Here is a 26,888-nt window from a genome sequence, read left to right on the forward strand (position 1 = left end):
AGGTTGAAGCGGGTCAATGACCCCTGATACTTCCAGCACTTCCATCCAAAGAACTGAGTTGCATAGAGGCTACATGATCAATGGACGTGACATCAATAGCCTGGATAACTTAAGTAGCACTCACTTTAAGCAGGCTGTCGGTGGGGGTATCAGCTGTTGGACCCCAACCTATAAGTCAACCCAAAGATAGGGCATCAATATCATAAGGCTTTCAAGAAGCGTAGTAGTGTATAAGGGACGATCCAATATCCAATATACACTCACCGGCCACTTTATTAGGTACACCTGTCCAACTGCTCGTTAACACTTAATTTCTATTCAGCCAATCACATGGCGGCAACTCAGTGCATTTAGGCATGTAGACATGGTCAAGACAATCTCCTGCAGTTCAAACCGAGCATCAGTATGGGGAAGAAAGGTGATTTGAGGCCTTTGAACGTGGCATGGTTGTTGGTGCCAGAAGGGCTGGTCTGAGTATTTCAGAAACTGCTGATCTACTGGGATTTTCACACACAACCATCTCTAGGGTTTACAGAGAATGGTCCAAAAAAGAAAAAACATCCAGTGAGCGGCAGTTCTGTGGGCGGAAATGCCTTGTTGATGCCAGAGGTCAGAGGAGAATGGGCAGACTGGTTCGAGCTGATAGAAAGGCAACAGTGACTCAAATCGCCACCCGTTACAACCAAGGTAGGCAGAAGAGCATCTCTGAACGCACAGTACGTCGAACTTTGAGGCAGATGGGCTACAGCAGCAGAAGACCACACCGGGTGCCACTCCTTTCAGCTAAGAACAGGAAACTGAGGCTACAATTTGCACAAGCTCATGGAAATTGGACAGTAGAAGATTGGAAAAACGTTGCCTGGTCTGATGAGTCTCGATTTCTGCTGCGACATTTGGATGGTAGGGTCAGAATTTGGCGTCAACAACATGAAAGCATGGATCCATCCTGCCTTGTATCAGCGGGTCAGGCTGGTGGTGGTGGTGTCATGGTGTGGGGAATATTTTCTTGGCACTCTTTGGGCCCCTTGGTACAACGCCACAGCCTACCTGAGTATTGTTGCTGACCATGTCCATCCCTTTATGAGCACAATGTACCCTGTAACATCTGATGGCTACTTTCAGCAGGATAATGCGCCATGTCATAAAGCTGGAATCATCTCAGACTGGTTTCTTGAACATGACAATGAGGTCACTGGACTCAAATGGCCTCCAGTCACCAGATCTCAATCCAATAGAGCATCTTTGGGATGTGGTGGAACGGGAGATTCGCATCATGGATGTGCAGCCGACAAATCTGCGGCAACTGTGTGATGCCATCATGTCAATATGGACCAAAATCTCTGAGGAGCTTCCAGCACCTTGTTGTATCTATGCCACGAAGAATTGAGGCAGTTCTGAAGGCAAAAGGGGGTCCAACCCGTTACTAGCATGGTGTACCTAATAAAGTGGCCGGTGAGTGTACATTTCCAGGATGAATAACGGAGGATCGCAGATCCTAGGAAGAGATGCTAGGGAATTATATTACGTAAGTATTTACAAAAAGAGACGTCAGGAGATCCGACAGCTGTGCTGTATGAGAGGCAAAGCAGATATTACAATGTCACCCAACGTCTCATTAGAGCCATTTTTCTGGTAAGTCAGACGATGTGGCAGTGGGTCTGTGCTTAGCCGGCATATGGAGGAAAATATGCTGACACAGATGGTCTGCAGCCACACAAAGCGCCTGTGTTATGTGTTTCAATGCAGGAAATCTAGTTATTAGGGATGTGATCACAGACAGAATGACGGCAATAACAGAAGTTCAGGGAGGTGAAGACCACCCCAGGTCCTGCCTCCTGAAGGGGTCCATAAGCCCATGTACACTATTCCATACTGGGCCTGGTCACTCATCATGTTCCCCATGTAAAGTTATCAGACACAAGTTAGGGGCTTTATAGGCAAATAGTGGGAGATATGTCAGGGCTTCTATGCCAGAAAACGGGCGTAAAGGGACTGAAATAAGGACAATTACTTGTGAAATGCCAGTAATTGCACTTCATATGGGTGATCCGGGTCCGCACCTGCCACTATCTAGACCATGCAAGTGTTCACTTTCAACGTCTACATGGTTTTTGGGCAAAGCTACACTATCCATCAGCCACTCGCCGGAAACACCAGATGGCCTATGCCTCTTAATGTAACCGGCTGTAATGTGCTGAAGGGGCGGGGCTTCTATCATATGGTGTATGATAAATCCCCCCCATAATCTGCTGTTTGTCTACTGTGATTGGGTGAATATTTTCTGTAGACCAATGGCATTAATTGAGCAAAAACTGTTTCAATGTGTTGAAGCTATTGTTTCTTTTTAAAGGAAACCTACCACCATTTATGTACCTATTAAGGTAGATCCGGTGGCAGGTTCCTCTAATGCAGAGTAGTAGAGCCCTTTTTAGGGCTAATCCTTTTGTGGCCCATAACTTTTATACATTTTAATTCCACCAATATTCAAATTTTCTAAAGAAGCTACCGGGGCGTGGAGTAGCCGGAGCTGAAGCTACACGTCGTGGCTTCTCCACACCCCAGCAGCCTCTTGCGTTCCGCCTACCCTGACATCTTAAATGTGCAGCTGACATCGTCAGCGAAGCTGGGTTGTGCGCATACGCAGAAGCTCTGGCTTCAGAGCGGAGACTGTGCAGCCGGCGGCCTGCGTTCTGCACATGCACAGAACCCAGCTTTGCAGGTGAGTGCGCGCAGCTACCAGGAGCTGCGTGCTGAAGATGTTAGGGTGGGCATAACGCAAGAGGCTACTGGGGCGTGGAGTAACCGCAACGAGTAGCCTCAGCTCCGGCTACTCCACGACCCAGTAGCCTCTTTAGAAAATTTGAATATTGGGGGAATTAAAATGTATAAAAGTTATGGGCCACAAAAGAATTAGCCCTAAAAAGGGCTCTACTACTCTACATTAGAGGAACCTGCCACCAGATAGGTAGATCCGTGGTGGTAGGTTTCCTTTAATTGCAGTTCTAGTCTCCTTTCTAGAGATGAGCAAGTAGTTAGTAGTATTGTCCATACTAAACCAAAACAGAGAAGAGAAAGCAAGTGTGTAAAGGCTAGAAGGTCAAACTTTATTACAATTCATGAGCAAAGAAGATCCTACATACATGGTTAAAAACATTTAAAAGTGTACAAAAACACATAAACACAACAAGGTGGGTCAAGATAAGGTAAGCGAGACCCACACACGGCCACAGGTCTACACAAAAAGTATGTGGATGCAATACCCTCACAATGATAAGATGCGGCTAAAGCCCTGTAAACTATACCTGATCACTGTCCTGAGAAGATATAAAGATAAGTCAGATCCAAATGCCCAGAATGAGCAAGGTAACAGTATTGCACAAAATCCGTGACAGGACTGGAATGGGTCAGTCAAAAAAAGCAGTGAAAAACCGATGACAAGGGTGGTCCCATGGGGTAAGAACAGAGCAGAGCCTAAATCATCAAAGTTGCTAGTCAAACAAACCCAAGTGGGAAGAGGGAGAGCTAGGTCAAAAGACCCGTGGCCGAAGGCACCCCACGCGTTCCGTCGCTAGATTGCGACTTCCTCAGGGGTAAGTGCCTATTGACCCGTGGAGCCTACCTTATATGTCCCAAGGAGATCTCCAGCCTCCAATCGCTGACATATATTGGATGTGAGCACCTGTGTGTGAAGTTCCAAACATGGCGACGTTATCGCGAGATCAATCAAATCTCGCGCATGCGCATCAATCACTATCACTGACGGCGATGGTAACAGTGTGGCCTGGTATTGTATGCGCCTGCGTACTAGATTATGCGCTAATGCGACTATATCAAGCGTGCAAAGGGCTATATTAGACGACGAAATATGCGCATGCGTGCAATGGGTATAGAAGTTATTGGAAAGAATTATAAAGCGCTAGCGTGTCCCAATCTGCAAACATCGCAACTGAGTAAAGACGGTGAATTTCTGCGCACATATCCAGCACAGAAACGTGATTGTAAAGGGTCAACAAGGTTCAGAAACATATACCGAACACTGTGTATGAGATCACGCTTCACATTGTTTGGTTTAGTATTGTCCATACAGTATTGTGTTGTTAGTAGCAGCAGGACTAGTGTCCTAACAGCCGCCTTATAACCAAGCATGGCCATGTTTGGTTATAAGGCGGCTGCCTTTCATAAGGAGGCATTGTTTTTTCCATTTCCCACCTTGGAAAACGTACTTGAATATTTCCTGGATTACAGGTGATAAGAGCGGGAAATACACTTACAACACCCCTGCCTACTGACCAGATATTCCATGCCGCCCATTTAAGATGTATGTGATCAGCGGGGATCTATCAGGGATCATGATCGCCAAGGGTCAAGCATGCACACAGTTGAACAATTTGAACATTATGGGAATATTCTTGGTCATTTTAGCATCAATGGCTTTAAGTCTCCACACACCTATAAGGCGGCCTTAATTGGCAAATTCTCCATAAGAAGAACTTACTTCCTGACCCCTGTAATCTAATGCAGCAGCCCCCATTACTGCCCGTGTCTTCTGTGCACATGGTGACGTCACATTGATGGCCTGGGGCATGGATGTATGGCTGAGGCCATGTATAGGCTGGGAGCTACCACACTGGGAGAGAGATACAAAAAGTGACAAGTATCATTTCCTTTGTTGTCATACAACACCCCCCTGCTGCGTCCATAAATCTGTCAATCTCCAACAACCACTTGGAGGCAACTTGTCTGTTATAATGGTCCCATAGAAATAAGTGTCACTTCTACGTCATTGTAATGCCACCACAATAGAGACCAAGCATAACATGGTGTACATTGAAAACTTAATGGGATATCTATGTTGCGATCCTCAAAGACAGAAACATTCCTTCTCATACGACCCTATAATATCCGGGTCGTTGTGTCCTCAGTGGTCAGTGCTATCGATTTAAAAATGGTAAAACTATGTTATATATCATCACATTGAGCTTTACAGAAGAGAAGGATGCGCTGGTGCTCCAGATACACTGCACATACAAACTCCATATACCAAAGACTCTTATAAACTAATGCACTAGGAAAGAGGATGAAGACTTATCTGTGCAGGAAATCATAAGGGAACAATATCCCACATTATACTACATCACTGCACAACTGGATAAGTGCTTCTATTACAAAGAAAAATGGTAAGAATTGCAAATTTATCTCCCTCATTACTAGCTTATCCTCATTTCCCCCCTTACAGTCATATCTAGACTTTATCATGTCATTGCCTATCACACCATGACAAAGAATAATAGGAGTAGTAGTAGGACGCATTGCAATAAGATGAATTTACTTTCAAAGCAGAGGTTTTAACATTCAGAGAACTATTGCAATAGTTCCAATAGCTGTGGCATCATATCCATCAACCAGGAAGATCAGGATGAACAGGGCTAGATTTCCCTGGCATGCAGGAAGGGGGTAATGCATACCATCAATGTTTGGAATAAAGATATTGGCTGTCTACTCAATGGAGGTCTCTCTCATCATAAACACCATGGACACTATAGGACGTCAGATGTGATGAGACATTTACCCCTATAGAGCGGATAGGTGATATACATCTATAAGAGGTCAATTATCTATGTTAGATAATACTTAAAAGTTACAGTATTTGGTCAGGATGCTGGAGCCGGAACCCACAGTATAAATATAAAGTAGTTTCTGCCTGCTCCACCGGCCACTCTATACAGAAGACGTGGCAACTCGGGCTTGAGATTGTCCCGAGAACAGACTCTTGCTTCCTGTCCTTTATCTACAGTGAGAAGGTCCCTATGACTATCATTAGTAATCAAAACTGGAGTATGCTATGGACAGAGGCGTAAGGGATGGAATTAGTGGCTAATTTGGCATCTCTCCTGTAGTTGTATAGAGATGATAGAGTGCACATGCTCTACCGGGAGAAACAAGACCCCCATTCTTGTGGTCACATTGGTTAGAAATGTTCAATACTTAGTATTTACCAAGAAGAAACCTACACCACTCATCCTTAGCTGACAATCCCTAGGGTCACATCATCTCACCTCTTCTTCTGCATACTCCTGGTTTTCTGCACATACAACCAAAGCTCCAAGGCCATAGGAAGTAGAAGGACCCTAGGACGGGGTCCGCAGTAAACGATCCGACACACGGCCTTCTCGCCAAGGCTCAAGCTGGATCCGGTATCCTCTAGATCCGATTCAGCCATTCTGCAGAACCCCCACCAGTGTTTAGCTGACAAATCGGAGAAGTTGGTTTTTTGCAATCTCGTTCCTTAGTCCTCTGCGCTGTGTATGGCTATGGGCCTGGATATCTACACAGGATTTCTTCCAAAATAAATGTGAATAAAATAAGTGATCATTGATCAGCGCGGACTCTCTTTCTTAGCAGGTGCGCAGGAAGTTTGCAGCAGACATGAATACGTTCTCCCTCATTAGCTGGTGCCGATGGTAGCAGCAGAAGGCGATGGACAGATAAAGTCTCTATGTGGAGAATATTTTCATTTCTTACAGCGCAGCGATTTTCTTCCGCAATGGGTTTCCCTTTTCGCCAACCAGCTGGGCCTCACATCAAAGTATTCCAACCCCGTCACAAATTTGTGTTGATCCTCTGTGGCACCCTCCACCTCAGCTGTCAGATGAAATATGCTGCTCTCGCCGGAGCTTCCTATAGCTGTTCGTTCCGGTTTACTATTGACAGCTGATGGGGCTTAGTATTATCCCAAGGCAAGGTTGTTGCTACCAGCTCCACTTTCCAGAAAACTCCAGGGTCTCCTTCACACTTCTTGAACTGACTTTTTACCCCCCTCCGAGCAGAAACTTTTTTTTTCTCCCTAGAAAGTCATTAAGATGCTGCCTGTACCCAACCAGAGGTGGACAGACGTGAAGCCGGTCACCCACAACAAACAGGACTCATCCAGCCGTAAAGAACTGAATCCTCTCTGATCCTTCAAATCTCTGATATCAGTGCAATGACAAAGAGGATCTAAGCAAGGCCGACCATATGTTGTGATTAAAAGAGCCGCCCTGCGCTCATCACACAGATATCTAGAACCAAACAGGATGCCGCGTCCGTGACTCTCACACAATGGGATTCGGGAATTTTCCCTACAATTTGGATGGAGTTCTAGTAACATTCTCTGTGGATATCTGTCACTCTGCACAGTGATTGGCTTTCTAAGACCAACTTTCTACACTATGTCCTATTTAGGTTACATCTATTTTTAAAGAGAACAGGGGTCTATTTTTTTGGATACAGAGCTCCATCATTCAAAGTCACTCCTATGGGACATCCAGAATAGCTCCAGTCACATATCACCAAGTTTTGTAGAAAGTCGTCATCCAGTGTGTGCACGTGACATTTATTTTCTTGAAGCACTCATCTCTGTAGTTGGCAGTCCTCTTTGTTCTAGTGCGTGTGTAATGGCCTGCCCAATGCAGTAATCACATAATTGTTAGAATTGTTCATTCTATATTGTAAGAAGGCCCCTGGATGGATAATGGATCTTGCCACCTTCAAATGGAAGTTCATAAAACCCCTTGTGGCTGGAAAGAGTAACAAGCATTTGAGTCTAAAACCTGCTGTCCGGCACATGGCCTGTGGATACCAGGCCTACTACTGCAGCATCTCTGATCCTCACAGAACCACTTACAGAACCACTGCTAGAAGCAGATTCTAAGCTCTCAAGTCAGAAGATACCAAAACACTCTGAGCACTTTCAGCCAATCCAAATCCAACCAGTGGGTTTGACTGTTACCTTGGCCTTTTGCCTCTGTCAAGTTAAAGTTTGTTGAAAAGTTACTGAACATCTATGAATATGAATAAGTACCAGCACGCTATTCACAGGGGTGTACAGTGAACTTGTGGACAAAGGTTCTCACCATTGCCAGTGGCCCCAGTACACAAAGGGCAGGGCAGGTATATCAAGCTTTTCTATAAGTTTTTTGGGGAGTCCGACAACCCCTTTGATCCAAAGTGCTGTTCTAAATCCATTGTCTACTACTAAAAAATTAAATTCTTTTGAAATGACATAAACTAGTTGCCGAGCTTCAACCACTTAGTTCTCAATTCAGCTTAAATTGTTTTTGGTTTTTACAAAAACACCACCCATCTGTAAAGAAAGGCATCAAGGTCCAGATACATTGTAGATATTCATAGCGCTCTGTAACGGATACAAATGTCTGTATTGTATAAACCAAGGATACCAAAGTGCAGAATATTGTGTCAGGGCAGCGCCCATTGTTCCAGACTGTTCCAGTGCAGCGAGGTGAACATGATTTTCAATGTTAGTTATGTTATCCAGCCCATTTCAGCAGGAAATTACATTCGCATTATGAAAGCCATTATATTTAATTGTAGGTGTAATTAAATGAGCAGTCTCATCAGGAGGTGAAGGGAAGAGATGACATAAGAGATACATCAGGGACACGGCAAAGGCATCCGGTTTCCGCACATCACAGCTGTGCAAACCTCTGATCCAGAAAAATAAATCACTTAAATTGAAAGTCCATTATCCATTATATGCTTTTACTGTGCCGATTAATGTTTTAATTAGTCTTTATTGTGGTGGTAGCTTTGCTTTAATGAAACGCAGCTCTAAAAACCCCCCAAAAAACTGTGTTTAAAATGATAGAATCCTGGCAAGTTGTGGTCACCAGTAGGGGGAGCTCAGGAGCTTACTGCATACTGTGCAATTTTTACTTGCATACAATCAGCTTTCCATGGTTCCATTGGGCTGGGGACCTCCTTCGCCATGTTCCCTTAAACCTGCTCCAATTTTCAGATTTTCAATGGATACAAAGAACCAAATGGAATAAATGAGAGTGAATGCTTTACAGAAAGAAAGGTTATGAATGTCTGGATATACAATGCACATATTAACCAATTCTACAAGTATTCTGGAAGGGGATATGCATTACATGAGTACACAGGGGAAAAGAAACATATCATTCAGTCAGGTTTTATGCTCACCTGCTGAGAATCAGATTGCACTAAGAGGATTTTCCTGGGGATGTAGTAAAGTGCGATATTATACTCTGGAGCGCATTCAGTGGCTTTCCCATATATTCATTACAATGTAAACATTGATATCATTACCAACCTCAAGCTTTTATATATTATATGACAAGGTATAGCCTGTGCCATACATTGCATGAATATGGCTGCAGAGGGGAGGGAGTAGTATACCCACAGATCAGTGTTGTACTGCTAATGGTAAAGTGGTAAATTCAAGTCTAGCAAAGAAAATGGTCTAACACAAGTCCAGTAGCTTTCATCCACCACTAAGGGGGAGCTGAGAAGCTTACAGTAGGTTAAAGGTATGCAGCAGGCTCAAGAGCTCCCTCTAAAGGGCAGCCGCTGGCAGATATAATTCTACATGCCTGACAACATGAGGAAATAGTTATATTTTATTTGTGGGAATGCCTGGAATGGAAAAGAAGAACAGGTTATCAGACTGGCATTCTTCAAATTAATAAAAGGCATTCATGAGGTGGTCTAATAACATTGTACACATACTTCAATGGATTGTACTGAGATGGTTACAATCTAATCATCTTCTTACACCTATTTGCCTGGAAGATTCTCCAATTGCCATAGAAAGGATTCTTTACGGTAAGAGCAGTGACACTATAGATATGACCGTCATAGGAGCTTATTTAGGTTGATACATTCTTAGGCCAATTTCACACTGTGGTTGTGGGGACTTAAATCGAGCTGCAAGTTTGTAGCCAGATATACGTCCCCATAGATGGCTATGGAACCTGGCGGTGGTATGGTGACCACACACATGTGGCACCGTACCATTATGGGGAAAATCTTTGCTTAGTATGTACGGTCGGGCGGCGTGCAACACTATGGAAAGCAGCGCTCACCTCCACCTCTACAGCGCACTGCCATGTGCTCGCCCAGGCTACAGTCAGGTGAGTATACGGCAGTGTGCAAGTAGCCTCATACAGAGAGATGCGGCATCATCATGCCTCTCGCTGCTGACTGTATTAGGCTGTAGCGGGTGCATACGTTATACATGATATCACAGCTGAGATGCACCATGATATAGAGGGGTGAGTATAAAGTGTTATTTTATACATCCTGGTGCCCTTATTAAAAAAAACAAATTAATTATCCCCTCATTTAGAGATTTGTCTGTTTATTTAATCAACATACCGCCTATAAAGCACACACATCACATCATAATCTAATTAGTGAAGGCATATGTGAGTTTCCGAGGGGTTCACTTACTATTTCTTGCATCTGTGCTTTGAAAATGTTACAGAATTTTTGACCCATCTAGATTTTATTAATTTTTTTAAAATTGAATTTAATAAAAATTTGTCACAAAAAGCCAAAAAAAAGTTTTTAAAAACTTGTTTTGTTAATATAACAGGAAAGAAACAGCAAAATTTAAGAAGCAAAACGCAGCGAAAAGTCAGGACGCAGAGGGAGCGTATAAGCTGAAGGCCAATATAAACATCGGCTTGTTTTCCTTCTGTCATTATATGTGACAAAGGTAAATTTCATTTGTCAGGAATAGACTGGCAGCTAATACCCATCTGATGGTAACAAAGACTTCCTTCCTTCCTGCGCGCAGACAAATTAAGAGACTCGGCTTGTAAGAGGAGTCTGCCCAGAGCCAGCGACATCAAACAAACAGCTTCCTCCTGAGAATTCAATTACATGATCATAGGATCCTACGAGCGCAGAGCGGGATGGAAGACGTCCACAGGAAATTCTAATTACTATGATAGTAAATAGACGTTCTTTCCCCCAAAAATACAAGTGTGATGCAGGCCCTGCCTCTAGGATACACACCTGCTGTATCTCCAGAACTTGGGGTCCACAGTTCCCATAGAAATGAATACAAGTCACCATCATAAACTGGTTGTTCACTCTCAGCAAATAATTGATATTCTTAGTTTAGTGAAAGTGATCCAATATTCTTTCTATATGAATTCCTTACTGTTTTCTAGATCTCTGCTTACTGTCATTCTATACCAAGCTTCATAGCTTACTTCCTATGGAAAAAATACAGTTCCTGATCATATGATGTCACACAGGTGCACGGCTCGTTATATTACTGGTCATGTGATGTCACACAGGTGAACTGCCCATTATATCCTGGTCATGTGATGTCACACAGGTGCATGGCTCATTATATCCCTGGACATGTGATATCACATAGGTGAACTGCCCATTATATCCCGGTCATGTGATGTCACACAGGTGCACGGCTCGTTACATCCCTGGACATGTGACGTCACACAGGTGCACGGCTCGTTATATCCCCGGACATGTGTTGTCACACAGGTGCACGGCTCGTTACATCCCTGGACATGTGACGTCACACAGGTGCACGGCTCGTTATATCCCCGGACATGTGTTGTCACACAGGTGCACGGCTCGTTACATCCCTGGACATGTGACGTCACACAGGTGCACGGCTCGTTATATCCCCGGACATGTGTTGTCACACAGGTGCACGGCTCGTTACATCCCTGGACATGTGACGTCACACAGGTTCACGGCTCGTTATGAGACAAGAGGGAAGGAGACTAGACTACAAGTTATTGCACTCAGGATTTGTTTGAAACACCCACTAAATTTAGAACTATGAGTATTTGCACACCTACCTCACATATGTCACACAAAATAACCCTGCAAGCAGAGAGGCCGCCGGCAGAGCGGCTTGTATCCACACACGTGCACGTTCCCATCTGCTCGGCATTACACATTCATACACAATGCGCCTCTTAGAAATGTTGGGCTCAGGTATGAATTACTAACATAACACGGCGGATGAAATGTTTTGTATCCGCGCTTCAGTAACACTTGGATGTGTCTGGCAGCCAGGGGAAGATCATGCCATGTGGCTATGTGTGGGTGGGAGCTGACGAGAGCCGCACCATATGCGCTCCTGGCTTGCAGAGCCGCTGTTTGCATGTGTGGCTAAATGTTTATTCACAAGAGCTCAAACAGCGGCTTTTAACACAGTTATTAAGCGTTATGGAAATATTATGACTGCAGAATGGAGATTTGTTTTTTGCTAACGCTCATCAGCCATGACGACGTCTGCACGCGGAGGACATAGGTAATCGGGGATGAGCGGTTTTATCCCCTCAATGGCCGCAGCCTCATGTCACCTGACGCATGGCCCTCTCCTGCCAATACAAAAATACTTTACTCAATTTTCAGGAATTCATTGCCTTTAAGTAAGAGCTATTATGGCTGTGTTCACACGCTGCACTTTTCATAGCCATTGGAAATACAATTCAAGCACAAAGTCATCTGTCGTGACAATGAATTCCCAAAAAGTGATCTGAAGTGGGTTAAAAAAAATTTGAAACTTGACCTGATCGAACAACGCCTCAGGGTGTGTTCAAATCAATAGGTACAATTTTTGTTGCACATTATTACCCCCGGTAATGTCCTCACAGCTCCCAGTAATGTCCCACACAGACCCATAGTTTTGTCCCCAGTAATGTCCTCACACAGCCTCCGTAATATCCCCCACAGCCTCCCCAGTAAAATCCTCACAAAACCCCCAGTAATGTCCGTCCCCTACTTCACCCCCATGTTCTCCCCCCACCCTCAGTTAGCCCCTATCATGTTTCACCCTCACCTCACTGGTGAGAAAGTGCAGCTCGGTCTGACACATGACATCACCACAGGTCCTGTAGCCTGTAGTAATATTCTCCTGGATTCTAAAGGACCTGAATGACATCACTTCAGGTCCTGTAGGAGAAACAGTATGCCTAATGCACACTTTCTTGTTAGTGATGGGAATTGTGGGTCTTTTTAGTAAGCTGGATCATTAGGCTCCAAACCCCTCTCCACACCACTTTTAACGAGATTTTACACCAATTAGGTGAGCCTTCCGCTAACTTCAGGGAGCCGACTCCCATCATTCACATAGAAGAGCTGGCTCTTGGAGCCGTTTCGTTCGTGAATGACCCATCACTATTTCTCATCACTATCTATGTCCTGAGGACACAGATAGTGATGATAGTTGGGAGAAATGTCCAGACAGTGGGACAAATGTCCAGCATGGGCCCAAATCTTTTGGCCTAGCGATGCCCCTGATAGTAATCCTCTCATATTTTTTTTATCCTTCCTTAGCTTCACAGGCTGGTATACTGTGCAGGAGCAGTTCTCCCATCCCACTGTGTGAGATTACATAAGACAAAAAGCCATGGTTAATAAATTACCACAGTCAAGTGCCCGGATCTATGAGTAACTTTTTGCATAAAAATCAGAGGTGAAACTTTTGCTCATTCGATGCCCTGTGGTTGCGATATAAAGAGACTGCTCTCAAATTTGAAGGAATTTGAAGAAAACCACTGTGGTTTTTGGTTCGTCGGCCCCCACCAGCGACACACAGCTGCAGTAGGGAGCGAAGGTTCTGTTCTCGGATTCTGTAATGAATTCAACATTAAAATCACAAAGCCGGCAGATCTGATTTTGCTGCTATGTGAAAGGCGAGACGTGCGCTGCCTCCTTGAGCGTGGGCACTCGGAGCACTCTCTTTCTCTCTCTCTTGCTGGGCTCTATTTAGACTTGGTCTTCTCAAACCTCTCTGCTCGCTCTGACACAAACCAGGTGGAAAGTAGTGTTTGTTCTGTAACGTGTACGAGTCAATGTGTGCAGAGAGACTCATCTGTAAGCGTCAGAAATACAAAGTGCCCTTGCCTGGACCGTGGTATGTGGGAAAAACTAATGGATATGGAGTTTAAAACACTTTGCCCTCAGTAGCTTTCCATATACGGCAGCTGAAAGCTATGGGAGCCTTTCACATTTGTAGGGGAATAAAACGACATCTGACCTATTTATCTGTTTCTGTGAATGTTGGTTCTGATCCGGTATCCACAATGGATACATTATTCAGAATTTAAGGAGTAACACTAGAGGGGAAGCAGTAGCATCCAATTAATACAAATGATAGAAGGGAGCCCATTACAGATGTTGTTCCATCAGTACCTGTATCAGGCAAACTACACAGATTTGGCACAAACCCTCTCCAGAGAAGTAGGAAGAGTAATAGAGAAACCTTTTTGGCAGTGATATCTTTCCTAGAGGAATCTAAAAACTGACCAGATAAATTATATAGATGATGGCTGAACTAGAAAACAAAACATCCCATCAGTGCAACTATACAATGCATTTTCGTCTTTTTGGTCAATGGTGAAGGATTAACAATATTTCTGAGAAAAGAACGATCAAAATACTTCTTTACAAATGATGACAGTCTAGCATTGGCCAGCTAGAGCGATCACTTGATGGACAATTGTGTTGGTTGAAATCATCAACTTTAGACTGATGGATATGGCAACACGAAGAAACCATCAGAAGAGAATCAGGGAAAGTTTGGTTTGCTCCTTTTTCTTTGTGAAAGGGGGGATGAAAATAAACTATAATAATATAAAACACCTTACTCCACATACAAGAGACTGCATACAGAAGTGTCATGAGGATGTTCTAATACATTGGTGCACATTTACTAAGGGTCCGAACGCTCCACTTTCGTCGGGTATCACAATTATTTCCGTTTTGAGCCGAATTGCCCTGGGTTTTTGGCGCACGCGTTTGGATTGTGGCGCTGGCTTGAAATGGGGGGGGGGGTCGTCGGACAACCCGACGGATTCGGACAAAACGCGGAATTTAAAAAAGGAATTGTGTGACAAGATCAAGCACTCATATGCACCAGGAAGAAGCAGGTGAACTCCGACGGGCCTCAGCGCAGAAGCGACGGATGCAGGAACTCTGGCGCACAATCTTCGTGAATCTCGGCAGATCGCGACAGGACCGGGTAGGTAAATGTGCCCCAATGTGATAATCCCTTACCTGAACACAACCATAGTCTTTTCTGCAGAACTGAAGCAACCGCATAGTCTCCATTGCCATTTCCAATGCTTAAAGCCCCTACGAGTCCAGGACGGAGGCATCGTGCAGCCCGGCTGAAGAATTGGCGGCATTTGCTGCATTTGAAAATCCTAGTTACACCCATGGAGTGAGTGCCAGTAAGCCTGACAGTGATTTCATATCTACAGGTTGGGACAATTTCCTCCCCTCTGAAGATACTTTGCCCCAGGGTAAGGTGATATAACCGGTGCAATACTTGGAGACATTATAAAGTTTGTTATAAGTCTAAGTTTTCTAGACAGTGACATGAGCCGTTCCGCTATGGTGATGTCATACTTGACCACTGAGGTGTGTGGTGACATCACTAATAAAATAAAAGATTAAATTAAGGAATAAATATGGTCAAATTACTCAAATATGAAATATTTGAGTTTATTACTCTGCATAAGACATACCTGACTGTGTGGGGTGTAAAGCGTTAGAAGTGATTACAAGCTTGCTCGGTACTCTGGCGCTGTTCTAAGGGCTTTGGCTCCTCTGTGGCACATGATTAAGTCATGCAGCCTTTCCCTGCCCTGTCTTGCCACTATAACAGCTGTCCGTCCCTATAGACGTCAATGTTGCAGCAGAGATTTGATCCGTTGGCAGAAAGTGACAGACAGAAGCCATTTAAATACAGATCTTCTCTGTTTTCTCTCTCCAAGGTGTAAGATTGCTGCTGCTTCTCAAGTATGTCTGCTGCAAAGTGACAGGACTGAGGAGGAAATAGCAATAAGCTAAATACAGGACGACACAACACAAGCTGCTCGCTACTTACATGATATGAAGATGACAATGTGATAAAATCTCTATACTGAACCTTTATCTTTTATATTCACACAAAGACCAGATTCTTAAATATACTCAGTATAACAAAATAACACATTCTCTAATTCACTGCATTTCACAGATCTAATTCCAACCTGTCTATATCAGTCCTGGTGTACACAATTTTGGTTTCCCACAATATCCGACTGTAAGGCTACATTCACACTGCCGTTGCCCGCCCGTACCGTACCGGGCAACTGCAGTGCACGGGGAGAGGAGGAGGAGGTGAGTGCAGCTCACCCCCGCCCCTCTCCATAGGGATACATGGCGCACGGCGCCGTATTACGGGTAAAGATAGGACAGGCATGTGTGCTCCCACCGTCTATGGGGGACGTATATGGGCCCCATACGGTAGTGTGAATGTAGCCTAAATCTGACTAATTTTCAGATTTTTCTCCTCAATAGCTTCTCATGTCTGCATGTTCTCTGCCTCCCACCCCTCCCCCTGCATTACAAGACCAGCTCAGACACAGGCACTTCCTGCCAGCAGTGTGCAGATACTTACTCTACTAGCTACAGACAAGATAAGGTCTTTATCTGGGAGGGAGACATATAGCAGAGGTTGTCCACACAAGGCGTTTTCCACTTAAAGCACATTCCAGCAAATAATTGATATTGTTTGTGTAACGAAAAGTTAGAGAATTTTCCAATATACTTTCTGTATCTATTCTTCAGAATGTTCAGAAAGCAAATAAAAGTGTAAATAAACCTGTACCCTGGCATCTCATAGCACTAGATGGAACATAATGTATCAGCTTAGAGAGTCTCCTCCCACACTCTGGAATCTTACACGGACCATTACAGATTGCTAGAAGCTATAACACAAATTAAACTGAGAAAAATTGTTGGGGGGTTACAAATTATCTTAATTGTGTAACCATCACCAGGGGATTAAAATTTAAGAACCTTCTTTCATGAGCAAACCCCTTTAATTATAGCTGAATCATTGCTCCGTGGCTAAGAACTTATGCAGAAGGAATGCAGATCTTATTTCTGTGTATATGTAAATCAGTCTGAAAGTGCAATAGGGGCGGGACCGATTTGCCTACAGACAAATTGCCACCCAAGGTTCCCCCTTTAGCCACAATTATCTTTGATCATTCCAAATGATGAATAGTGTCAATAAAACATAACGTTTACAAAATTTCAAGCTAAAGTCATACAAAAATACATAACACTAGTAATGTAGATATGATAAATCTCATCTCCTGGAGCATGGCGCTGCTGCCACAGTTACAAATATCAACCAAAGTCTAATATTGCAAATAGCTGGTCTCAATCGCATTCACCATTATATAACAAGATGGGTCCTCATGGGTGAACACTAATAAATCCAAGTCATGATGCTTGTCCTTAACTGATGGGAAGGCCTGGAGGGAAAGGATACAGATATTGCTCGAACCAGAGCATCCACCTAGTAATAGGCTACGTAGGCAGCGCACCGATAGACATCACAACGTAGTTAGGCATGAGGGTACAGAAATACCTAGTGAGGCTGTCAGAAACTGGAAGTAAAAGGGCCAGAGTAGGCTGGGGTAATGGATTATAGGGCCATAAGGGGGACGTATTACTCCTTGTATAATAGGGTTTGTCACCCCAGTCCCAGAACGTCCATTGTCACCCTATGACCCATTTCCCTTAGAGGTGAATTGAGGGACTGCTCCGCCCATCTATTTTGTACTTTGCAAATACAGGCAGTTCCCGGGGTTACATACAAGATAGGGTCCATAGGTTTGTACTTCAAGGGGTTTTCTTGTCTGGGCATTCACATTCAGTTTGATAAATCTGCCATATATAAACATTTCTTCAATTAGATGTTATTTAAAAAAATGTTCCTGTGTGAAGATAATTTCTCATAAATGTAGTCATTTTGTCCCTTAGAAACGAGATGGCTTCCTCGGATACGGCCACCTCTGCCCGAGAGATTGCACAAATAAACAAAAAGGTTTTTGTATACGAAATGTCTGGGAGTTTCTGCATGTCCCACAGTCATCCTGTGGTAATGATTGCTGAATCCTGGTGGTCCGGCAGGGCTCTATAGCCCAAGTCTGGCCACCGCTGCTAGAGTGTGACCTGCTCGTATCCGAGGAAGCTATCTGGTTTCTAAGGGACAACATGACTACATTTATGAGAAATTATCTTCACACAGGAACATTTTTTTTATTAACATCTAATTGAAGAAATGTTTATATATGGAAAATTAGTGAAACTGAATGTGAGTGCCTAGACGAGAATACCCCTTTAAGTTGAATTTGTATATTTTAGAATTGTAGATTCAGACAAAATTTTTATTTTCCCCAGTGACAATCAGAGTTTAAATTTTTTTTTCTGTAATTGGACCAAGGATTATGAATAAAGCTTCATTACAGACACCTTACAGCTGATCATTGCAGTCTTGGACTATAGGAAAGCTTCCAGAGAGCTTCACCAGAGGTCACAGTGGGCAGAGGGGTCCGTCTTCAACTAGTCTGTAACTATGGGTTGTCTGTAAGTCGGGGACCGCCTGTATATCTGGCAAAATTGAAATTGCCCAAAAAAGAAATAATCTGCAGAAAAAACAGTGATAAAATAAACTTGGTGAGATGTATATCTGAAAATCTTTACAACACACAAAAGTAAAACGTTCCCTTTCAGCTAAATGTCTGTATCGGATCAAAGACCTCCAAGCCGAGGATGCGTGTGTATGGTGGCGTCAGATGGAATAGTCATCTGCCGGACATTCTCGAGGCGTTCAGAGGGGATGAGCTCAGAAATTGTTCTTTCTGCAGCGCAATCATTCTGGAGAGAAATGGTGAGTGAGATCTATAATTATGGTAGCAAGCGCCAACCATAAAAAAAAACGGAATTCTTCTTTGCTTGAGATGATTGGTTATGACTGGCAAATGTAACCTTTTTTTTCCTATTTTTTTCGTTTTTTTTTTTTTAACAAACACTCCATTGTTTGTGTTGAAAACATGTAGACAGTGTGGTATGTGGCAAATGTGCCAAAGTTCCTGAGCTCCGGGCTTATCCCTCCACATGTCGTGGTAAAGCTCTTCTCTCCCTTAAATGGCCTCTCGCTAACTTTATCTATAATGGAAAGAACACAGAATGGAACTTGGAACTCAACAAGAACATGTGATTTCTTGGACCAGTCGTGTTGCGGCCCGTGTGTCCTTGGTGCATGAAGTCTACTTCAACACCAATGGCCGCAATAAAGACCATGGAACGACAGCCATGTATGAGCAATGAATTTATCCGTATGCCTGAGGCCTTAAAGGGGTTGTCCACTTAAGGCACATTCCAGCAAATAATTGATATTGTTTGTGTAACGAAAAGTTAGAGAATTTTCCAATATACCTTCTATATCTATTCTTCATGGTTTCCAAGATCTCTGCTTGCTGTCATGCAACAAGAATTTTCATCATTTACTTCTTGTAGATGGTCATGTGATCTCACCTGTGTAAGATCACATGACCATAACCTTTAGATCACACCTATGTGATATCACATGACCATAACCATTACATCACACCTGTGTGACATCACATGACCATAATTATTAGATCACACCTGTGTAAGATCACATGACCATGACCATTAGATCACACCTGTGTAACATCACATGACCATAATTATTAGATCACACCTGTGTGATATCACATGACCCTAACCATTAGATCACACCTGTGTGAGATCACATGACCATAACCATTAGGTCACACCTGTGTAAGATCACATGACCATAACCATTAGGTCACACCTGTGTAAGATCACCTGACCATGGACCGGTGTTTATCTACAGGAGGTAAACATAGAAGGTTTCTATATAGCAGGGCAGCAAGAAGACAGAAAGCAGAGATCTAGTTTCCTGTAATGTACTAAACGTGGACGATCCCTTTAATAATACAGACTGTGAGACCACACAGACTATCATATAACGACTGGGTAGGACACGTTTAGGCTTCTCAGTGTGTGATATTCTCACCCATAGTCCTTCTGCTAATTAAATATGTGAATAAACGCAGTGGAAAGATTCTCACTTGCACAATATTTCCAATTTATTTCTTCCACGATGAGGACATTCATCTCCACAGAACATCAACAGCCTTTATGTTTAAAATGGTTTCTCTTAAAGAGGACCTGTCACCCAATTTATCGGCACTAAAGTAAGCAAAGCTTGCAAAGCTGTCCGACTTATTCATGAGGGGGCGGTCAAAGGCGCTGCCTCTTCCCCGGACCACCCCGCTCACTCCATAGGCCGGCAGTCTCCTCCCATAGCCACACCCCAACCCCGCCCCCTCATGAATACGTCGAGCTGTCCAACAATTACACTGTACCCTACCACAGTGTTTCCGGTAACGCTATCACTCTAAGGGTGAAGACACACATGGCGTTTTTGGGCCGTTTTTGGGCCGTTTTTACTAAGTGCGCTTTCAGATCGTTAAAAACGCATGCGTTTTTTAAAAACGCATGCGTTTTTGTCCGTTTTTCCGAAATTGCGCAACGAAAAACGGACAAAAACGCATGCGTTTTCAAAAAACGGATGCGTTTTTAAAAAACGGATGCGTTTTTTAACGCATGCGTTTTTAACGATCTGAAAACGCACTTAGTAAAAACGGCCCAAAAACGCCATGTGTGTCTTCACCCTAACACTGCGGCGTTTGATCAAACACTAGGAGCTGCTTACTTTAGCCGAAAATTTAGGTGACAGGTCCTCTTTAAGTTGCTTTGTGTTTCACTTCACAGACGTAGAGAGAGGAAATGAAAAATTCTTCTTAAAACTTCCCAAAGTCCCAATATTATACTCCCTCAATGACTGCAGGAGGGCTTCATAAATAAGTATGGGGCCTCCTACCAACCCAAACCTGCCATATCCTCTCCTTGTACGACCACTTTTCCATTTGTGGGATATAGATGCAGCTTTGGGCTTAAGTGCAGGACCTGCAGCAGTCACCTGATCACCAGCAGGTCTTTATTCAGAAATCTGTCTGATACATTCTGAAGAGTAAATATCCACTGTATCAGTTTTCCTGGAGCGTTCCTTATAGGGCGGGTGTGTTTAGTTGGTGATCCAGCTTTGCTGGCAGCTTTAAGGAAATCTATAATCAAAATGCATCATGATGAACCAGGGGCACTTACACATAGATCCAGGCACTGTGACTGTGGTAATCTTCTTATATTTGTTATCTTGCCTTCTATAATCAACTTATATTATTATGCTAATGAGCCAGCAGGGCTCTGGGGATGTTACAGGAGTGCCAGCCTCACAGGCTGTAACACTGTCTCCCCTTCAACTCCCTCAGCACTGTCCCCTCCCTCTGCCGAATGTAATCTTACTGCAGCAGAGTAAGGTTCAGCAAACAGTGGGGGAAGTGCTTCTGCACAGTGTAACAGCCTGTGAAGCTGCAGTATGGAGAGGCTCTGGTAACTTCCCTACAGTCCCACCCCACATCCCCTAGAGGTGACAAGCATGCTGATCTGGTGGTAGTTGTCCTTTAAAGTCCTATACTTGAATAATATGCTGACTACAGGCAGGTGCATAACGTGAGGTAGTTACACCTAGGCTCAAGACCACCCATAAAGTGACTTTTCCCCATATTGCACTTGTTGGGGGTCCTGGCACAGATCTGCATTGGGGACCAGCAGCTATAATAATCTTTATTTATGTAGTGCCATATTCTGCAGAGCTTCCATTTAAGCTTCAGTATATGGGACACTAGTCACATGGTGCGAGTGGATGATACAAAACTGATGCTTTGCACTTGGGTCATAGCATCTTCTCCAGGCCGTACACATGAGCACTAAGTCATCAATCTAAATATTATGGATGGACCTCCCTTGTACAAGTGACCTTGTATTACACTGAAATGCTTGTTTATATCACATTTTGAAGGTTTCCACAGTAATTTATGGGAGATAAAAAAGCACATTAATTGGAAAGACCAGAAGATTACAAATTAACCGAGAGCCAGGAAAAGCTGCAGAGAAATTGTGGCAGATGTAGAAGGCTTCATATCCAGGCAAGAATGACAATTTAATTGTGTTTCATGCTTTTAAGCTTCTATCAGACATTAATTAGAGCATTAATAATCAATCATGACAAGTAAATATAACCATGGAGAATATTCTTGGTATAAACAGCCATGTAAATGTCTCCTCAAAACCTTCCTGATTCTTATTACAACAAGTGCTTTATGGATTCGGGTAAATTTGGATCTGTATAAAAATTATAAAAAGAAAGAAGAGTCTCCATTAAAACCCCACTGTGTATTATCCATGTACTGTGACATCACTGTGTATATTATCCCTGTACTGTGACATCACTGTGTATATTATCCCTGTACTGTGACATCACTGTGTATATTATCCCTGTACTGTGACATCACTGTGTGTATTATCGCTGTACTGTGACATCCCTGTGTATATTATCAGTGTACTGTGACATCACTGTGTATATTATCCCTGTACTGTGACATCACTGTGTGTATTATCCCTGTACTGTGACATCCCTGTGTATATTATCCCTGTACTGTGACATCACTGTGTGTATTATCCCTGTACTGTGACATCACTGTGTATTATCCCTGTACTGTGACATCACTGTGTATTATCCATGTACTGTGACATCACTGTGTATATTATCCCTGTACTGTGACATCACTGTGTGTATTATCCCTGTACTGTGACATCCCTGTGTATAGTATCCCTGTACTGTGACATCACTGTGTGTATTATCCCTGTACTGTGACATCACTGTGTGTATTATCCCTGTACTGTGACATCGCTGTGTGTATTATCCCTGTACTGTGACATCACTGTGTGTATTATCCCTGTACTGTGACATCACTGAGTGTATTATCCCTGTACTGTGACATCACTGTGTGTATTATCCCTGTACTGTGACATCACTGTGTGTATTATCCCTGTACTGTGACATCACTGAGTGTATTATCCCTGTACTGTGACATCACTGTGTGTATTATCCCTGTACTGTGACATCACTGTGTGTATTATATCTGTACTGTGACATCACTGTGTGTATTATCCCTGTACTGTGACATCACTGTGTGTATTATCCTTGCACTGTGACATCACTGTGTGTATTATCTCTGTACTGTGACATCACTGTGTGTCTAGTATTCCTGTACTGTGACATCATTGTGCGTATTATCCCTGTATTGTGACATCACCGTGTGTATTATCCCTGTACTGTGACATCACTGTGTGTATTATCCCTGTACTGTGACATCGCTGTGTATTATCCTGTACTGTGACATCACTGTGTGTATTATCCCTGTACTGTGACATCACTGTGTGTATTATCCCCTGTACTGTGACATCACTGTGTGTATTATCCCTGTACTGTGACATCACTGAGTGTATTATCCCTGTACTGTGACATCACTGTGTGTATTATCCCTGTACTGTGACATCACTGTGTGTATTATATCTGTACTGTGACATCACTGTGTGTATTATCCCTGTACTGTGACATCACTGTGTGTATTATCCCTGTACTGTGACATCACTGTGTGTATTATATCTGTACTGTGACATCACTGTGTGTATTATCCCTGTACTGTGACATCACTGTGTGTATTATCCCTGTACTGTGACATCACTGTGTGTATTATCCCTGTACTGTGACATCACTGAGTGTATTATCCCTGTACTGTGACATCACTGTGTGTATTATCCCTGTACTGTGACATCACTGTGTGTATTATATCTGTACTGTGACATCACTGTGTGTATTATCCCTGTACTGTGACATCACTGTGTGTATTATCCCTGTACTGTGACATCACTGTGTGTATTATATCTGTACTGTGACATCACTGTGTGTATTATCCCTGTACTGTGACATCACTGTGTGTATTATCCTTGCACTGTGACATCACTGTGTGTATTATCTCTGTACTGTAACATCACTGTGTGTCTAGTATTCCTGTACTGTGACATCATTGTGCGTATTATCCCTGTATTGTGACATCACCGTGTGTATTATCCCTGTACTGTGACATCACTGTGTGTATTATCCCTGTACTGTGACATCACTGTGTGTATTATCCCTGTACTGTGACATCGCTGTGTATTATCCTGTACTGTGACATCACTGTGTGTATTATCCCTGTACTGTGACTTCACTGTGTGTATTATCCCCTGTACTGTGACATCACTGTGTGTATTATCCCTGTACTGTGACATCACTGTGTGTATTATCCCTGTACTGTGACCTCACTGTGTGTATTATCCCTGTACTGTGACATCACTGCGTGTATTATATCTGTACTGTGACATCACTGTGTGTATTATCCGTGTACTATGACATCACTGTGTGTATTATCCCTGTACTGTGACATCACTGTGTGTATTATATCTGTACTGTGACATCACTGTGTGTATTATCCCTGTACTGTGACATCACTGTGTGTATTATCCTTGTACTGTGACATCACTGTGTGTATTCTTCCTGTACTAGGACATCACTGTGTGTATTCTTCCTGTACTAGGACATCACTGTGTGTATTATCCCTGTACTGTGACATCACTGTGTGTATTCTCCCTGTACTGTGACATCACTGTGTGTATTCTTCCTGTACTAGGACATCACTGTGTGTATTCTTCCTGTACTAGGACATCACTGTGTGTATTATCCCTGTACTGTGACATCACTGTGTGTATTATCCCTGTACTGTGACATCACTGTGTATTATCCATGTACTGTGACATCACTGTGTATATTATCCCTGTACTGTGACATCACTGTGTGTATTCTCCCTGTACTGTGACATCACTGTGTATTATCCATGTACTGTGACATCACTGTGTATATTATCCCTGTACTGTGACATCACTGTGTGTATTATCCATGTACTGTGACATCACTGTGTATATTATCCCTGTACTGTGACATCACTGTGTGTATTATCCCTGTACTGTGACATCACTGTGTGTATTATCCCTGTACTGTGACATCACTGTGTGTATTATCCCTGTACTGTGACATCACTGTGTGTCTAGTATTCCTGTACTGTGACATCACTGTGTGTATTATCCCTGTACTGTGACATCACTGTGTGTATTATCCCTGTACTGTGACATCACTGTGTGTATTCTTCCTGTACCGTGACATCACTGTGTGTATTATCCCTGTACTAGGACATCACTGTGTGTATTATCTCTGTACTGTGACATCACTGTGTGTATTATCCCTGTACTGTGACATCACTGTGTGTCTAGTATTCCTGTACTGTGACATCATTGTGCGTATTATCCCTGTATTGTGACATCACCGTGTGTATTATCCCTGTACTGTGACATCACTGTGTGTATTATCCATGTACTGTGACATCACTGTATGTATTATCCATGTACTGTGACATCACTGTGTGTATTATCCCTGTACTAGAACATCACTGTGTGTATTATCCCTGTACTAGAACATCACTGTGTGTATTATCCCTGTACTGTGACATCACTGTGTGTATTATCCCTGTACTGTGACATCACTGTGTGTATTCTTCCTGTACTGTGACATCACTGTGTGTATTATCCCTGTACTAGGACATCACTGTGTGTATTATCTCTGTACTGTGACATCACTGTGTGTATTATCCCTGTACTGTGACATCACTGTGTGTATTATCTCTGTACTGTGACATCACTGTGTGTATTATCCCTGTACTAGGACATAACTGTGTGTATTATCCTGTACTGTGACATCACTGTGTGTATTATCCCTGTACTGTGACATCACTGTGTGTATTATCTCTGTACTGTGACATCACTGTGTGTATTATCCCTGTACTGTGACATCACTGTGTGTATTATCCCTGTGTTGTGACATTACTGTGTGTATTATCCCTGTACTGTGACATCACTGTGTGTATTATCCCTGTACTGTGACATCACTGAGTGTATTATCCCTGTACTGTGACATCACTGTGTGTATTATCCATGTACTGTGACATCACTGTGTATTCTCTGTACTGTGACATCACTGTGTGTATTATCCCTGTACTGTGACATCACTGTATGTATTATCTCTGTACTGTGACATCACTGTGTGTATTATCTCTGTACTGTGACATCACTGTGTGTATTCTTCCTGTACTAGGACATCACTGTGTGTATTCTTCCTGTACTAGGACATCACTGTGTGTATTATCCCTGTACTGTGACATCACTGTGTGTATTCTCCCTGTACTGTGACATCACTGTGTGTATTCTTCCTGTTCTAGGACATCACTGTGTGTATTCTTCCTGTACTAGGACATCACTGTGTGTATTATCCCTGTACTGTGACATCACTGTGTATTCTCCCTGTACTGTGACATCACTGTGTATTATCCATGTACTGTGACATCACTGTGTATATTATCCCTGTACTGTGACATCACTGTGTGTATTCTCCCTGTACTGTGACATCACTGTGTATTATCCATGTACTGTGACATCACTGTGTGTATTATCCCTGTACTGTGACATCACTGTGTGTATTATCCCTGTACTGTGACATCACTGTGTATATTATCCCTGTACTGTGACATCACTGTGTGTATTATCCCCTGTACTGTGACATCACTGTGTGTATTATCCAAGTACTGTGACATCACTGTGTATTTTATCCCTGTACTGTGACATCACTGTGTGTATTATCCCTGTACTGTGACATCACTGTGTGTATTATCCCTGTACTGTGACATCACTGTGTGTATTATCCCTGTACTGTGACATCACTGTGTGTCTAGTATTCCTGTACTGTGACATCACTGTGTGTATTATCCCTGTACTGTGACATCACTGTGTGTATTATATCTGTACTGTGACATCACTGTGTGTATTATCCCTGTACTATGACATCACTGTGTGTATTATCCTTGTACTGTGACATCACTGTGTGTATTATCTCTGTACTGTGACATCACTGTGTGTCTAGTATTCCTGTACTGTGACATCATTGTGCGTATTATCCCTGTATTGTGACATCACCGTGTGTATTATCCCTGTACTGTGACATCACTGTGTGTATTATCCATGTACTGTGACATCACTGTGTGTATTATCCATGTACTGTGACATCACTGTGTGTATTATCCCTGTACTAGAACATCACTGTGTGTATTATCCCTGTACTGTGACATCACTGTGTGCATCCTTCCTGTACTGTG

General features: G+C 43.0%; 1 protein-coding gene across 6 annotated transcripts in view; it reads right to left on the reverse strand.

Annotated features, from left to right (window-relative positions):
- GPSM1 (G protein signaling modulator 1) overlaps positions 1 to 26,888 on the reverse strand; it is a 290,121-nt gene that overhangs the window by 124,182 nt on the left and 139,051 nt on the right. The window contains exon 1 of one of the 6 annotated variants that reach the window (XM_072124465.1): positions 14,848 to 14,967. The exons of 4 other annotated variants lie outside the window; for them this stretch is intronic. In XM_072124465.1, coding sequence (XP_071980566.1) covers positions 14,848 to 14,948 — 101 coding nt within the window. In that variant the 5' untranslated portion in view covers positions 14,949 to 14,967. Of the gene's footprint in view, positions 1 to 6,056; positions 6,922 to 14,847; positions 14,968 to 26,888 lie in introns of those variants that run through there. One more of the 6 variants, XM_072124464.1, reaches the window with a different exon arrangement.

The sequence above is a fragment of the Engystomops pustulosus genome, chromosome 9 (assembly GCF_040894005.1).
Source record: "Engystomops pustulosus chromosome 9, aEngPut4.maternal, whole genome shotgun sequence".
NCBI classification, from domain to species: Eukaryota; Metazoa; Chordata; class Amphibia; order Anura; family Leptodactylidae; genus Engystomops; species Engystomops pustulosus.